The sequence below is a fragment of the Physeter macrocephalus genome, chromosome 4, assembly GCF_002837175.3.
Source record: "Physeter macrocephalus isolate SW-GA chromosome 4, ASM283717v5, whole genome shotgun sequence".
Classification (NCBI taxonomy): Eukaryota; Metazoa; Chordata; class Mammalia; order Artiodactyla; family Physeteridae; genus Physeter; species Physeter macrocephalus.
The window spans coordinates 76108092-76125062 of NC_041217.1; the positions used below are offsets into that span (position 1 = coordinate 76108092).

Sequence of the window (16971 nt, forward strand, 5' to 3'; positions counted from 1 at the left end):
TGTGCGTGTGTTTTCCATTAGTCTTGATGCCTGATTTTTGAGCTTGCTTAATGGGGGGGTTGAGTTGTCACTTGTTAGCCTTAGAGTGTCAACCCAGTTAGGGTATGTGAGGAAGGAAGAAGGATCTTTCACAGCAATGAATAGCCGTCTTTTTGCTGAGAGGGTAGGATTTCTGGATATTCTAATGCTTCTTATTTACTTCCCCATCTCAATCTTGGGAACATTTTCCTTCTCTTTCCAGCACAAGAAATGAGGTCATCTCCTGATTCCCCAACAAATGGGAGGGAATCAGGAATCAAAGACAAGGGAGAAGAATCCCTGTGTCTCTGCACACAAGTTTTTCTTATGAAAAATTTCTCAGGAGTCGGTTCCTAAGGCATCTCATGGCCAGCTAAGGAAAAGCCCATCTGACAGAGAACCAAACGACAACACAGGACGAAGAGTCAAGGCTTCTTTTAGCATGAATATATAGTGCGCTAGTGATCCTTCTGTCTTCTCTTCCCTTTCTCAGCAATTTCTAAACAGCTTACGGAAAAAAAAACAAACAACAAAAAACGAAAAACTTTTCAAAGACAGGGGAATGCTTCCTTCAAACAGGAATACGGCCATGTTTCCTCGGACACTTTGGTTACAAACAAGAGAACTTTCTTGCTTTTAACTAATTTGAAGGCTGTGAGGAACACAGGCAGCAGATTTAGGGATGTACCTTTGATTTCGTAAGTTGGAGAGGGGACAAAGACAAGAAAGAGTTAAAGTAACGGGGGGGCGGGGAGAGTGAAAAGAGTGAAGCACCCTTTTTATTTTTATTTTTATTTTCCTTTCCTGGAGAAGCAGGGAGTGAGAGATAATCCGAGCCTAAAAAATACACTTTACTAAAGAGGTAATGAGGTAACTGGCGGAACATAAAGTGTTCCCCGTAACGGGGGGGGGGGAGAGTGAAAAGAGTGAAGCACCCTTTTTATTTTTATTTTCCTTTCCTGGAGAAGCAGGGAGTGAGAGATAATCCGAGCCTAAAAAACACACTTTACTAAAGAGGTAATGAGGTAACTGGCGGAACATAAAGTGTTCCCCAACTTTGCAGTTAGGGACTGAAGAGATGAGGGGATAAGCAAGAGGATGTGGACACGCCCGCACTGTTTCCGGTCCCGAGAACAGAGTGGAGGGCGCATGGTCTGAGGCGCACAGCCCCGAGCCCGGGGGCTAGAAAGGGAGGGAGAAGGCCGATCAGTCCCACATACTCGCTTTCCTGTGAACGCTGAAGAGAGGTTAAAATTTTGTGACAAGCTCTCTTTTCCTTCCCACACAGCAGGTTTTTGGGGTGGGGTGTTGTTTGTTGGTTTTGAAGAGGTGCGGGGCAACAGAAGAAGGGGATGTTCCTGAACAGTAACAGCGGCACTCCCTGTCCTCCGCCCAGATCCTAAATTATTCTGGAGCTCTGGGATTGTTTTTCACACGACTTGCGATTTGTAAGTCGGAAATAAACAGTTGCCTCTAAATTAATTGCCTTGGCTGAGGCTAGGCACGAATTTCCCTCATAAGCACATTTTCCTTTTACCTCAAAACATCGTTGGCACCCCAAAAGTATCCTTCAAAGGACTCTCGCCTCGGATAAATTTTAGGGGCAGCGAATCCTTCCTTCCTTTGGGCCCAAGGGAAGCCGCCCCACAGCCCCTCCGCCCCCTCCTCCTGGCCCTGCAGCGATGCACAACAACTATTTTCCCCGCCAGGAGCACACTGTGTCCACGCGCTGCTGCGACCTCACTGATTGGTCGGGCTCCTGGTAAACAAGGAACGGGCAGCCAATGGGAGGGCTGTGCACGAGGGCAGCACGAGCCTCCAGGCCAGCGCTCGCGTGGCCCTGCCTGCCGGGCTACTATATAGAGCAGTTTCCGGCTCTTAGTTGCAACTCTCCTTTCGGCTTCTCAGGCGGTGTGCTTTTAGTCTTTCCGCAGAGATCGGGGGCTCTCTTCCAGCTGTTGGAGGAAAGAAAGAAAAGAAAGGGTATATTTTTCTCTTGAAATCCCTTGGCCTAAGCAGCAGCTTACAATTTTTGTGGACATCTTATCGAAAATTTAGTAGAGGATTGAAGACTGAAATAGTTTTAACTTATTGCTAAAGGTCCTTTGATTTGGGGATCTGTTTTTCCTCCCTCGTTTTTAACTCTTAAGCCAACCCAGCCCGATTATGGTGATGTTCAAGAAGATCAAGTCTTTCGAGGTGGTCTTTAACGACCCCGAAAAGGTGTACGGCAGTGGGGAGAAGGTGGCTGGCCGTGTGATAGTGGAGGTGTGTGAAGTCACTGGAGTCAGAGCTGTCAGGATCCTGGCTTGCGGATTGGCCAAAGTCCTGTGGATGCAGGGATCCCAACAGTGCAAACAGACATTGAACTACCTGCGCTACGAAGACACGCTTCTCCTGGACGACCAGCCAACAGGTGAGTGACCCAGCTGTTTGCTGGAAGGTGAAAGCTGATTCGAGAAGAGAATTGATACGAATAAATGGAGCCTGCAGTATAGATTCTAAGTTGCTGAGGTTGTGTGGTTTGCATTTTGTGTGGCTTCCTTATATTTTTTAGTTTTAATTTGTAAACTCTTCCCACCCCCCACCCAAAAAAGGGTGATGTGTGCAATTTCTTATGGTGCTGTGTTCTGTAGGTGATCCTGAGGGATGTTGCCTTAGCTGTTGAAAGATTTTCTGTGTACATAACTTTTATTCTGTTTGCTTTCTGTTTGAGATGATAGTACCTTAACTGTTCTGGTTGAGCCTTTGAGCACTGTAGGGCTTTGCAACTTTTTGGCTCAACGAAATGCATCAGAATTTCTCGTTTAAGAACATAAGGGATGAAAATGGGGGTTCTACAATACTCTTGTATGCTGCCAAAGAATTCCATATTGCACAGATGCATTTTAAGTGTAGCAAGAAACCTAATGGCTACTCGCTTTTCTCTCCCTTCAGGTGAGAATGAGATGGTGATCATGAGACCTGGAAACAAATATGAATACAAGTTTGGGTTTGAGCTTCCTCAGGGGTATGTATCAGCTAAATGCATCTGTAGACTTACCTTCTCCTCCTTTGATCACTTATTCTTCTTGGAGAGCAATTTAAAATTAATTTTCTTTTTTCTTGATAAAGGCCTCTGGGAACATCTTTCAAAGGAAAATATGGGTGTGTAGACTACTGGGTGAAGGCTTTTCTTGATCGCCCCAGCCACCCAACTCAGGAGACAAAGAAAAACTTTGAAGTGATGGATCTAGTGGATGTCAATACCCCTGATTTACTGGTGAGGTTCATTTTAAGATTCTGTTCTTCTGGGTTTCAGGGATAATAAGTCAAGTGTCTAGGGCATTAGAATGAAGCCCCTCAGGAAATCAAGTCCTAAGTCATCAAGGTGGGAGGGAAAGCTGCCTATTCTAAATTAGCAGTGGAAAGGATAGAGAAGCAGAGAAAGGATCTCTAGAAATTCTAAAAACACGTTTTTCTCCTCCATTCTACATAGGCACCTGTGTCTGCTAAAAAGGAGAAGAAAGTTTCCTGCATGTTTATTCCTGATGGGCGGGTGTCCGTCTCTGCCCAAATAGACAGAAGAGGATTCTGTGAAGGTAAGGATCTAGTGTTTAAAATGGGAGACTATTAAAACAGGAACTGTGGGTTTGGGGGTGAGGGCAGGAGACAGGGACAGATGGAAAGTAATCAACTGTACTAAGCATCAGTTTTCATCTTTCTCATTGCTAGGCGATGAGATTAACATCCATGCTGACTTTGAGAATACGAGTTCCCGCATCGTGGTCCCCAAAGCTGCCATTGTAGCCCGCCACACTTACCTTGCCAATGGCCAAACCAAGATGCTGACGCAGAAGTTGTCATCGGTCAGAGGCAATCACATTATCTCAGGAACCTGCGCATCATGGCGTGGCAAGAGCCTTCGGGTGCAGAAGATCAGGCCTTCTATCTTGGGCTGCAACATCCTTCGAGTTGAATACTCCTTATTGGTGAGTGGTTGGGGCTGGAGAGAGAAATCGTTCATCTGTCAGAACAATAGTGGTGTTTTCTCCAGCTCTCCAGTCTAACAAACTGCTGTCTCCTTTTCTAGATCTATGTTAGCATCCCTGGCTCCAAGAAAGTCGTTCTTGACCTGCCCCTGGTAATTGGCAGCAGGTCAGGCCTCAGTAGCCGGACATCCAGCATGGCCAGCCGAACCAGTTCTGAGATGAGTTGGGTAGATCTAAACATCCCCGATACCCCAGAAGGTAAGCTAGACCTAATGTCTGTTCTTCCTCTCTGGCCTGCTTGGGTTTGTAAAATTGGTGATGGTCAAGCATTCCTTGGCCAGGCTTCTTATTCCCATACTTTCTCTCTCTAGCTCCTCCTTGCTATATGGATATCATTCCTGAAGATCACCGATTGGAGAGCCCCACTACTCCTCTGCTAGATGACACAGATGGTTCTCAAGACAGCCCTATTTTTATGTATGCTCCTGAGTTCAAGTTCATGCCACCACCTACTTACAGTGAGGTGAGAATTGTCATTTTACCACTACATTTGCCCTAAGCCTACTATAGGAAGTTGACTTGGAGGGATTGCTAAACTGGGTTGTTCTTTTAGTTCTCACCCAAACTAAAATGTTTTCTTTCTTCCTCCCAGGTGGATCCCTGCATCCTCAACAACAATGTGCAGTGAGCATGTGGAAGAAAAGAAGCGGCTGTACCTACTTGTTTCTTTTCATCTCTCTTCCTGGACTCGTACTTTTTTAGAGACTCAGCAGTCTCTACAGTGGGGTACTGGTCCACCCTAGCCTCTGACTCTCCAGTGTAGGAGGTGATCAGCATGCAATCTCCTGGGGTTTAATGGGTGCACACTTGTCCTCAGCCAGTGAGATGTGATACGGGGTATTTTGATGGATGGGTTTAAAAACATACTAGAAAAATTCAGGCCAATCCCATTTTCTTAAATCTCTTTGAAAATTGAGGCATTTTCAGTAGTTTTGAATAAGGGGTAGAAATGGCCTCTTGGCATGGTCTTCCCAGTGTTTTATGGAGGGGATTATAGATTGGTATAACAATAAACCTTGAACCTCTGCCATGTAGAGGAGAGCTAATTTAGCAAACTAGGAAAATGAAAAGGAAAAAAATCACGGCCAAAACTTTGGGAAAAGGATGTTCTTAAAATCGTTGTTCCCCTTTGTTTGTACACTTATAGAAAAAAAAAAAAAAGCTCCAGAGCTGATTTGGTTTGGACTTTGGAGTGAGCTTCCCATGTGGATTAAAGGGAAGCAGCTCAAAGGTTGTCTTTGTTCAGAAAGTACTTTAATCAGGTGTAAAGCGGTAGTAACTGTGCCCCACCAAAGGTCTTAAAAGCCATTTTTAGAGCCTATTGCACTGTGTTCTCCTGTTGGCAAACATTTTCATGTGGGAGAATGTGTTTTTCTTTTCATGTGACTCCTTGGAATTGATTCTGAGGTGATGTTCTTAGCACTTTAGTTTGTGTCAAATTTGGGATTTTTTTCCTTTCTCAAGTGTAAGCTAAAACTGGTCTACTATGTCTCTAGGGGTAAGCACAATGACAAAAAAAAAGTGTTACTGCTTTTGAGACTTTGTCCCAGTGTACAGAATTCTGCAATTCTGACACTCTAATTATATGAGAAGGGTTGCTGCTATCAGCCTTGCCCACTGTGACTTCTCCAAACCCAAGGAGGAACTCTAGATCAAAATGCCCCAACACTGTGATCAGAGCATCCAGATGTTGCCATGAGAAACTAGAGGGCAGGTCTTCACAAAAGCTGTGCGGGCTCCCTTCCCGCCCAGTGTTAGGAGACAGGGATGTTGACAGCCCCTCTCTCACTGCAGCCTCTAGCACTTGCTCAGTCTCCCTCAGCCTTAGCACTTTGTTCACTGTCCTGTGTCAGAGCACTGAGCTCTATCTTCTCTTTCCTGAGAAAGTATGTGGGCTGAAGGTGGTTTCATTTTTTTTTTGTTTTTTAATTGTATATCTTTTTGTATGACAAAAACTATATTTTGTACTTAACCAGATATATTTTTTCACCCCAGGTGGGGGTATTCTTTGTAAAAAATAAATAAATAAAATAAAGTTTTTTTTAATGGCAATAAAGTTTGTTTTCTTGTCTCTGAGATGGTGTTAAAGAAGTTATTAGAAAGAAAATTTGCCCAAAGGAGCTTTCCCCCTACTTCACATTGTTGAAAACCCTGTAGAGAAACCATTTTCTATTGACCGTAATGAATACAGTCAGAATGCGGGTTGGTGGGGTGAAGAGGGAAGGAACTTGAGCTACATTGTCTTTTGTCCAATTCACTAAAGAACTGTAGTGGGATCTTCTGGTGGTCCAAGCTTGTTTTCTACATCTATAGTTAATCATTACTAAATTCCTTCAACTGCGGAGTGCATGAAGCTTTGATTTTTGTTTTGTTTAATGAGCTCTTGAAATACAGGGAAATGAAGTTTGTGAGGGGATTTGGAAGGAAAAGGTTATGGGTCTTTTTCATAATTTGGTTTCATCATAGTTTCTTCCCAGTATAAGCCTGGTTTATATGCAGGAAGACATAATACAGGACATAAGGATTTAGAGTTATGACCATCGAGTTATTTGAAGGCAGCTACCGTTTTTTATCTCTGCAGCTCCCATTACAGTTCGTATCCAAGTACATGATCATAACCTAGTAAATGTTTGCTGAATATTCAAACCAACCCTCATTCCTTACGATATGCCTCAGCAGTTTCTGTTACTTCCTTGTAGAGTAATAACAGATTGATGGCACACAATTCCACCTGTAATTGAAATGATTTTTATTATTCCGAAAGGAGTGACTAGTGATGAGAAACCCTGAGATGGCAGAGGTTAGCGTACGTTCTGATTTCTGGTTCATTTAAATCTTTGCAGACAAATCTAGTCCTAGCCCTTATTTGGAGGTTGGCTTTTGTATGGACCTCCACATAGTAATTCCAGACCTCAGGCTCCTGGAAGTTCATAAAATCAATGTAAATTGAACAGAAAGGATTGAAAAGATTCTTTTCCACTTCAATCTTTGTCTGCATCTATCTTTCATTCTCAGCAGCTCTTTTGCTCTCTTCTGGCCTTTACCAAGGTGTCAGTCTCTAGCTCTGCTGCCATGGTGACTGTGACCTTTACTCTCACCTCTGCCTCCTTTTCTTACCTGTTCAAGAATTAAATGCCTCCGCCCTTTTTCAACTCTGTGATCAGGAAACTAAGTCAAAGTTGATGGAAAAGTTTTTCTGGAGCTTGTTTTGCAGAGACTGGAGGGATAGAGCAAGGACAAGAGCAGGCCAGAGGGCAGGACAAAGAGATGGAGAGACCATGGAGCACAAAAGCCTGGTTGTTTGTGTATACAGCCTGCTACTGGTACGTGATACGAGAAGGGGATGGAGAGGGTAGATAACTTACACCCAAGGTCTGATAGAGATTTGATCCTTGAAGGGCCAGAACATATGCACCTCCTCCTGATACCCTAATACCTCAAATCCAGCACTGTCCAACAGAACTTTCTGTAATGATGGAAAAGTTCTATATTTTCCCCTAATACGGTAGCCACTATCCACATGTGACTAGTGAGCTCTGAAATGTGGCTACTCTTCCTGATGAACTGAATTTTTATTTCTGTTTATTTTAAATTTAGTTAGCTCTCTGTGACTAGTGACTATCATATTGAACAGCACAGCAAAATCTGAGGAAGGAAGGAAGCAGCTATAGCTGTTCACCCAGAGGAAATGCATCCCTCCCTTTGAGCACAAAAGTCTCCACTGGTCTTCCTTTTGCCTTCGATACACAACTTCTAACCCACCCCAGGACATCTGCACATAGGCTTGCTTAAGTACTCTTCCTTAGGTCCTGGCCCAGCTGTTTCTCTGCTTAAGTGGGTGGATATCTTGGGTCTTCCTTTCCTTTGCTCTTCTCATATGCCTTTTAATTTTTAAAGAGCTATAACCTACATGTACAGCCATTTGAGGAGATCCAGTTCTTAGTATCATTTATTCATTAGGCCCAATCTGGTATAGGAAGATCTGAGAGAAGACAGAAAGAAAACTAAAGAGAGAAAAGAGCTAGAGAAAGTAAAATTAACAAGCAAAAAAACAGATACTTCCACAACCAGGATCCTTGGCTACCTTGATAACTCTGAACAGACTGGAAAAACAAGGATATAACTTGGGTTGAGGCATCGGGAGGGAAAAGTATGGAGAGAAGATCTGACCAAACACCTGGTCAACAAAAAACAATCACCTAAGAGCTGAAGGTTATGAAGTGGGGTAAAAGAGTTACTTTTGCCCAGTTCTTTCAGTAGTATACAGACCCCTTCCTAGTATTCTTTCCTCGGACTATCTCTAGGTGATGGAATGCATAAGATGGATAAGGAAAATGTTTTACTGACCCTCTGATGGCCCCTGTCCCAAGCATCCTGACCTCAATAGTTCTGGAGTGGAAAGAAAGAAACTTTTGTCCCATTCTCTGTTCTGACCCTACATTCACTTCCATTTCCAAAGCTGAAAAACTCCCTCTCAGAGATGACTGCAGAACCAGGGCTGCAGGTCCTGGCCCAATAGGTGAGTCTATAGCCTAGAAAAAGTTCAGGGATCAGCCTCCCTATACTATTAAGGAGAAATAGTATAGTGTGGTAATTAAGCACAATACCAACTGGAACCATACTAAATTCAAATCCTACTTCCACCACTTAACTAGCTGTATGACCTTGCAACTTGTTTAACCTTCTCTGTGCTACAATTTATCTGTAAAATGGGAAACAGTAATAGTAACTACCTTAGAAGTGAGGATTTAAAAAATCTATGTGGGGAGGGGAGGCGCCATGGCGGTGGCGGGAGCACGTGTGGTGGCTTCGGGGCATGTGTCGGCTGGCGGGGCTGCAGGAGGAAGACGCTCCCCGCCCGCGCCCCAACCTGTGAAAAGGGGTCATGCCCGCTCCTCCCGGCACCGTGCCTTCATTTCCAGCCGCCCCGCGCGGTTTATCCCCACCTTCTCAGTGATGATTGAGGCTGGATTTTCATCACTTTCAGTTACTTCCAGCATGCAGCCACTTTTCCCAGTTCTGGGGGAAAACACTGAACCCGCCTTCCTGGATGTTCCCAGCCACAGACTGTGATCCACATCCAGCGAGGAAACTCCACTCTTTGTGCAACTACTAAGTGGCTACTGACTGGCTTCTGACCAACAGAATACAGTAAGTCATGGGAGGCACTGGAAAGAATGATGCTGATTGAACCAGAATATCCCTTATGCTTTAGAGATCAGTGACCTTTGAAGACGTGTTTGTAGAACTCACCCACAAACAGTGCGACCTGCTGGACACATTGCAGAGAAATATGTACATAGAAGTGATGCTGGAGGACATCCATTGTCTCATCTTCTGGCAAAAATCGTAACCATTAAAAGCAAGAAGTACTATCCAGGCAAGTTATTTTCCTGTGGGCCAATGTAGCTGTAAGAAAATGGTAAAGTTCTTTAAGTGTGAACCCTGGTCATCCACATGTGAAACCTGGGAATGAGGAAAAATGAAAGACATTCTCACACAAGAGCTGAAGTAGTTCAGTACCATAATACCTACCCTTCAAGAAATGCTAAAGGGAGTACTGGAGGATGCCAGTAACTTGAGGCCATATGAAAATACAAATTTCTCTGATAAGGTGTTCCAGGACTGACGGCCTCAACCCCAGCACCTATAACACGGATTTGATTGAACTAACCTGGTGATGCACCTGCTTCCCAACTAGGATGTGACATCTGATTTCTCACTGTCTTCAGCTCCTGTGTTCATGGCCTGCCTCAGCGTATTGGAGACACTTATGTGGCTCCTCAGTGAGTTGTGTGCCTTCCAAGGCCAACCACTTGGTGACAAAAACGTAACTTCTTTACTTGATTTGTGAATACGTGGCCTCACAAAGGCTGAAATATTTAGTGAAAATGTACTAAGGACATAATTTCTTTTTCATTCCCTGATCTACACTCTCAGTCACAGAGACATGTGGTAAAACAACAGGGAATCAGAGTCATGGTCATGACTTGGCTGGGTCAAGTTCTAGGCCATGTGGGAAGACTCCTCTCTCCTCTGAGAAGAGACTTCTGCTTCAACCAACAGGGAGCAGCTGCTCTTATGGTCTGAACTGAAACCCCATAAATTCATATGTTGAAGTCCAGACCCTAGTACTTCAGAATGTGACTGTATTTGGAAATAGGGCCTTAAGAGAGGTGATGAAGTTAAACTGAGGTCATATGGCTGGGCCCTAATCCAGTGTGCTGGTGCCCCTATAAGAAGAGAAGATTAGGACACAGACATGCACATTCAGCTCATAGAGGAAAGTCCATGTGAGGACACAGCAAGAATATGGCCAGGGGCTTCCCTGGTGGTGCAGTGGTTAAGAATCTGCCTGCCAATGCAGGGGACACGGGTTCAAGCCCTGGTCTGGGAAGATCCCACATGCCGCGGAGCAACTAAGCCCGTGCACCACAACTACTGCACCTGCGCTCTAAAGCCCATGAGCCACAACTGCCGAAGCCCATGCACCTAGAGCCCTTGCTCTGCAACAAGAGAAGCCACTGCAATGAGAAGCCTGCGTGCAGCAACGAAGACCCAACACAGCCAAAAATAAATAAATAAAATAATTTTTCTTTTTTTTTTTTTTTTTTTGCGGTATGCGGGCCTCTCACTGTTGTGGCCTCTCCCGTTGCGGAGCACAGGCTCCGGACGTGCAGGCCCAGCGGCCATGGCCCACGGGCCCAGCCGCTCCGCGGCATGTGGGATCCTCCTGGACCGGGGCACGAACCCGCGTCCCCTGCATCGGCAGGCAGACTCTCAACCACTGCGCCGCCAGGGAAGCCCTAAAATAAATTTTTTTAATTAAATGAAAAAGAATGCGGCCATCTGCAAGCAAGGGAGGGAGGCCTCAGAAGAAACTAAACCTGTGGACACCTTGATCTTGGACTCAAAGCCTCCAGAACTGTGAGAAAATTAATTAAGCCTCCCAGTCTGTGGCATTTTGTTCTGGCAACCCTAGCAAACTAATACAGCTTTATTTCTCCTAAAAAAAAATGTATATATATATATATATATATATATATATATATATATATATATATATATATATGAAGTGTTAGAACAATGGCAAAGTTATTGTGCTTGTTATCTAAAATAAAAGAGGAGGCATATTCACCACCACTACCTTGATTAGCTCACTCCCAGGCATGTCCCCAAATTTGTTCCTCCTCTCTGACCTATCATAAGTAACACCACTCTCTCTTTGCTCCTCTTGATTCCCTTCCTGTGTTGGGGGAGCAAAACAATCTGAGAAGAGGTCAGTGTACAGAAGCTGACTCAACCTGTAGTTAATTTTGTAGTGGGAGAGGTGGCCCACTATTGGGACTCCCACCCCTGGGCCAGGACAGGCCCTCTGCACACCCCCGTGGTATAGCTCTGGGACCACTAGAGTTTTCTCTCTCATACTCTCAGCATGCCTCACAGGCCTCTGGAGTAACTCTATCACCTTCTGGAAATTAACTAATTGAGCTTTCTTAACTTTTCAGTATACAACTCCAGGGGAAAGCTTCCCACCATTTGGAGTGATAAACTGAGAAACAGAGAGTGCTGTTTGTGACACTACAAAGAACTCTCGGACTCTTTATTTGAAGGTATTGCATCTCATTTGATTTATTTCCCTGAGGTGGGCTAGACGGAGTAGCACAAAAGCCAGTGGAGGTGAGCCCCACTGATGAGGCCCAATTTAGCCTATTTAGGCTATTCCTGTCTTGTCTTGACCGTTCCCTTGGTGTGACCCTGCTGTACGTTCTATGGAGCCTGTTATGAAAAGGATGGACAGACTGAAGACTGGGATTTTTCTGACTACCAATTGATTGGTCATCTCCAGGCCATGGAGTGATGGGAGAAGGAAGAGGAAAGGCAGAACATGGGGACAGAGTGGTGACACCCATGGGCCTTGAGTCCTGGAATGTCAAGCAAGGTCCATCCTCATTCCCTGTTGGGTGATGGAGCTGCTGACCACCTCTCCAAGTCAATCAGATGGTCGGTAAACAGGTTCTTGGAAATGTCTGGCTGGGTACCCAGCTAAGATATTTTTAACCTCTTGGACAGATGGACAGGGGAAGGATTTCAGTTGCTGGGAGGGGAGGTGGGATTCAGGAGCGTGAGAACTGTGTTTCCCTTATATGGTTCTGTGGCTGAAGACCCCTCCCTCTCCAGTTTACCTGTCTAAATTCTGACTTCCTCCTTCATCTATCCAGGCTCACAGCTTCCTTCCTTCGTCTCCTGTTCTCCCATTTCTCTCTATGCGTGGGCTTTCATGCTTGTCTCATCTTCCAACTCTGAGGAATCTTTGGTTTCTGTTCCAGACCCCAAGATGTTTTTAGCTCCATATCCCTGAAGATCAGGGAAAAGGTGGTTGGGCAGTGACCAATGGCTCCTTCTCTCCCGCTGGAGAAAGGTGTCACCTGCCATTGGTACCCAAAGGCTTCCCTTCAGTTCTACCTCCCCAAGCTGTCCTGCAGGAGAGCTCCATTCTCCCCTGTAACCTCATGAACCTCACTGCCCCCAGCTCTTGGGAACAGAATTTGAGACCTTGGAAGCCCAGATTTGGGCCACATACACCTTTGGGAAGTGGAAGAAATGTTGATAGAGGTCAGAGGCAGCAAACCGAGGGCCCATAGGTGGAATAAGCTTGCAGGCATTTAGAAACTTGTACAGCTTCTTCCTAAATATTTGAATTGGTTGTAAACATTAAAAAACCAGATCTCACTAAAATCTATTGTTCTGGCTTCCCTTAAAAAGCAACCACATTTGGTAACACTGAGCCCACCTTCCTTCATGGCATCAACCTGCTAGAGCTAAAAGGGTCAGGCAGACTTATATCTGCCAGTTCTTACCACTCCCTATTGCATTACACTCACCTGCTTCACTCCTTTATACTCTTGACTCTTGGCTCTTGTCTGGTGTTAAGGTTTTTGCCTTAGGTTGTCACCTCTGCTCTAAGTAGAGCTTCTCAAATATTTCCTCTGAAGGACCCCTAAGATTAGGGAAACTGAATTTCCCCCCGGGCTTCTGGAACAGTCCAAAGTAGCCTGTCACAAGCCAGAAATGTCTTTGAAGTACCCGTTTTATGTTTAAAAAGTGCAAATTTTGATTCACACTGCATAATATATTTGTGTAATTTTAGTATAAGAATAATTTATCTTCCCCCAGCAAATCTTAAAAGTAAAATTGACATTCTGGAAGATGTGTAGTCTGTGGCTACAAATATTCCTCACCACATCACCCATTGATAACCTAATTCAAGTAGCATAATGCTAAAGACATGAGGCAAAGAGAGACATGGAAAGAAAGACGTGGTTACAGAGTCAGAAAAGGAAAGGAATCTGAAAGACAATAAGAATGAGTTTGAGTGACAAGCTCTCTTTCTGGCTCTTAGCCACCCCTCCTGACCTGGCCCAGTCCAGCTCCTGAGAAGTTTATAAACATCCCTGATAGCTCTGGACAGGTGTTAGAATGGTGGCTCAGGATGGAAAGCAAGTCTCAAAACAGGAGCCATGTAAGGGAGAGGTGAGGGGCCAAGAGCATCCAAGTATGGTCAGACAAGAAAGACTGTCCAAGGGCCAAGAGAGAGGCTTGGAGACAGGGAGCAGAGGGCTGAGAAAAGGACCAGTCAGCATTTGTCCTTCCTCTCAATGAGCCCATCTTTGTTTCACATCCTCTTACCACCCCCGCCCGCGAAAAATGAGGTAAAAGAGTTAGCTTGACCTCCTTAGATGAGGGAATTTCCCCTCTAGAATGGCTACTTCTCTGGCCATAGCAGAGCATACGGAGGATGAGTACCAGTGCTTCTTTCCCTGTCCACATGGGATTTCATCTATTCTCTCCAAGATAGGAAATATCCCGGATCTGTGTCCATGACTCAGGTTAGTTTGTCCCCCTCATCCTTTTGGGTAAGGCAAAGACAGGTCTAACCTCCTTCCTATTCTAGCACTATTAAGGCTGCCCTGAGTGTAACAGAGAACGTAAGAGACAGGATTTGGATATTTCTCCTTGTCTATTTTATACCAAGGGAAAGGAATTAGAGAATGGAGAAGATTCAAGGAGAGGCAGGGGTCCATGTCTTGGGAACCTCAGCCCACAGCTGAGAATCCCAGGAGGAGGAGAGGTTTGAGAATGGAGAACAGTCCCAGAGTCAGAGGTCACCGGGGCATAGCCCCTCCCTGCATTGGTCAGGACTGGGTCTGAGGAATCCCTGGATTCCTTACCCCCAAATTTTGGGTGCCCAGGGTGATCACACTTAGCCTCTCAGGTCCTGCAATTACGGTTGGATCACTGTCTTTCCACTGACTCCCATTAGAGTTGCACGGGGAACCTCCCTTCCCTCCGGAGTACAAAATGGCAAATTAAGTCCTGTTGGGGATAAGGCAAAGACCTTTCTGAGGCGATACTAGGAAACTAGAACTTGTTATTTCCCACTTTCTGGTCCCAAATGACCTTGGGGAAAAAGTGAGCCTCAATAGGGGAAAGGTCAGTGGAGAAAGGGTCACCACTGCTCTGGCCAGATTAGCTAACTCAACTATTCCTGTCTAGCTCATTTCTCTTCTCTGTCCTCTGGCCAGACATGCTACATGAGGGGAGATAAGGAGGACCTGCCCCACAGGCCCCTTCCTCAGTCAGAAATTCCTTGGTGGCCTACTTGATTTGAGTCCTGGCTTGCTGACTGTGACCTTGAACTCTGCTGCAGGGGTGTCTCCTTCCTTGCTAGTTAATGGACTTGCTGATCCTTCTGCTACTTGGGCTGAAGCAGGTTCCTGGAAAGGACTGGCTAGTTGCCTGAGGTATGTTTAGCCTGCCCAGCTGAGAATAAGGTGGGGAAATCCGGCAGACGGAATGTATTCAGCAAAAGCTGGACACATCCTGACCTTTGTTCTCAGAACCATTTGGATTCTTGCAGGTGGATCAACATCAGCTTGAAGGATTTCCTAGTGGACATCTAACTCAAATTCCCTTTCATACATGAGGAATTTGACACTTGGAGACTAAATGACATTCCCAAGGGTACAAAGCTATGGAGTGGTGAAACTAGGACCATAAACCAGTGCTTTGCCCAGTTGAGATAGCAGCTTTTCCCTTTGGCTTAGTTCTTAAACTAGCCTAAGCCTACAAGCCACCCTTCCTTCCTTTCAAAGTTCAAACAGCAATAAAAATGAATTGAGGAAAATACGTGTCTTTACCTCACCAACCATGGGTGTCCTGTCCACCCAATATTTGACCCTCCAATTTTCTTTGGTCTCTCTCTACTCCCAATCTTCTAAACTGCATGAGGTCTCTCATTCAGCCCTCCCTCAAATCACTTGAGTCCCTGAGCTTAAATTTGCAGACCCCAATCTCAAGCTTCCTGCCCAAGGTGGGAGGGGACCAGTAGGCTAGGGATGGAACATGGGGTATGGAAGGATAGGATTCTTGACTGAGAACCTACCCTGCCTGGGGCCAGAGCAGCCTAGGCTGTGGGCATGGGAGCAATCTGTTCAACATAAGCAAGCATGCAGTACAGGGCTGAGCAAGAACCACATGGGGCCTCTCTAAATGTTTGCAAGTAGTGCCTGGACCTCTACCCTCTCAGGTGGTCCTCCGGAGGACTAGCAGCCCTGACTCTATTTACTGAGTCTTAGGCTTCTGCCTCAGCCTGCCCAATAGAACCTATGGAAAGTAGGGGAAAGGTCAATGGAAACAGTCTAGCTCATTCCTGGAACTGTTCCGGAATCTGGGGAAGCTGCTGGGTCCCCTGTCTCTGGCTTTGTTCAGCAAGGTCACCTGCCAGGAAGGGCAGGAGGCCAGATAGGAAAGAGTCCAAGAATGGTCTGGTCTCTCTGACACTTTGTCTTTGAGGAAGTACAACTGATCCCAAGAGGCCACTCTAACCTTTATCCTTCCCCTATTTCATGGGAAAAGGATGTGTGTGTATAGAGGTGGGGGCAGGGGTGTGTTCAGTTCTCCTCTCCTGTCTCTTGTCTAGAATCTTCTTTGTTCCCACTCTTTTAAGTACACCTAAATCCCACCTAATGCTGGCATTAGGTGGGATTTAGGAGGTCAACTGTGCCCCCCACATAGACACGAACATAGTTAACCAGATTAGGTCTGGTATGTGTGTATATGCAGGGGAGAAAGGTAAAAGGAGATTTTTCCAGGGTCTTTTATTTTTGTTTCCTGCTAATTTCTCCCTAGCCACAATCACAGGCTACAGTGTGACTATGGGAAACCCCAGTGACAGGTCCCCTGGCCCCTCCCCCTACTCCACTCACACAATACCTCAGAGAACTAGAAAAGGAAACACATCAATCATCCAAATTGCTCAATAACTCTGGAATGTTCTACTTCTATTCCTGTTTCCTTCTCTGTTCTCTTGGCTCCTACCTTAACACCTACTACCACACCCAAACCAGGCTTTTAAGGTGCTTTCCCTCAGTGGAGTCACAGCCCCTATTCATTCTTTACAATTGGGTCAGAAATATCTAACATTGCCAGTCTCTATCACTTGATGCTGTAGGGAATTCAGTCTGCCTACCTGAATATGGCTGGGGAATTTCTTGAAGATTCTCCTGCATCCCATCTTTATGGCTTTCAAATGTTTAGTAAGGTCGCTATGACAGCATCCCAGCTATCTGTGCCTGCTTCCTTATCCAGTCCCTATTCTGGACATGCAGCTCGCCCGTGACTGCTGCATGTCAAGTGGCTGGAACCAATCAGTACATCTAGGGCTTCCTCGGAAGCCAATCAGAGCCCAGGGAAGTGACCTCACCCAAGGGAGAACTGTGTGGGTGAGAAAGCACCTCTCAGAGCTGAGTGTCCCTAAGTCACCCCCTTCCTCCGCACCCTCCTTACTTCCTGTAAAGCAACACTGCCTACCCCCTCCCCCTCCCCACAAGAAGGGAGTGAGAGAAAGGCTAACTAAATT

The 16971-nt window shown here is 45.5% G+C and overlaps 1 protein-coding gene and 1 long non-coding RNA gene across 6 annotated transcripts; one reads left to right on the top strand and one right to left on the bottom strand.

The window, feature by feature from the left end:
• Positions 1-1881: 1881 nt before the first annotated feature.
• On the top strand, positions 1882-6101 carry TXNIP (thioredoxin interacting protein). Its single transcript, XM_007130765.2, has 8 exons — positions 1882-2434; positions 2956-3028; positions 3133-3280; positions 3497-3599; positions 3733-3989; positions 4091-4247; positions 4361-4512; positions 4642-6101. Exons 1-8 carry the CDS (start codon positions 2185-2187, stop codon positions 4675-4677), a joined length of 1176 nt encoding a protein of 391 aa, XP_007130827.1. The 5' UTR covers positions 1882-2184; the 3' UTR covers positions 4678-6101.
• LOC112063860 (uncharacterized) lies at positions 3915-16849 on the bottom strand. Of its 5 annotated transcripts, none has more exons than XR_008617135.1 (5): positions 16582-16849; positions 12935-13085; positions 12236-12407; positions 9303-9458; positions 3915-4003 (listed from the first exon to the last, which is right to left on the bottom strand). It is a non-coding gene; the product is annotated as an uncharacterized lncRNA (long non-coding RNA). The 5 variants fall into 5 exon arrangements; XR_003679512.2 differs by having other exon boundaries at positions 12935-13105; XR_003679513.2 differs by lacking the exon at positions 12935-13085 and having other exon boundaries at positions 12236-12738.
• Positions 16850-16971: the final 122 nt, after the last annotated feature.

Coding starts and splice junctions, on each gene's coding strand:
- TXNIP (XM_007130765.2), top strand. CDS start 2,185: ATGGTGATGTTCAAGAAGATCAAGTCTTTCGAGGTGGTCTTTAACGAC. Junction 3,029..3,132: donor GGGTTTGAGCTTCCTCAGGG/GTATGTATCAGC, acceptor TTCTTGATAAAG/GCCTCTGGGAACATCTTTCA. Junction 3,281..3,496: donor TCAATACCCCTGATTTACTG/GTGAGGTTCATT, acceptor CATTCTACATAG/GCACCTGTGTCTGCTAAAAA.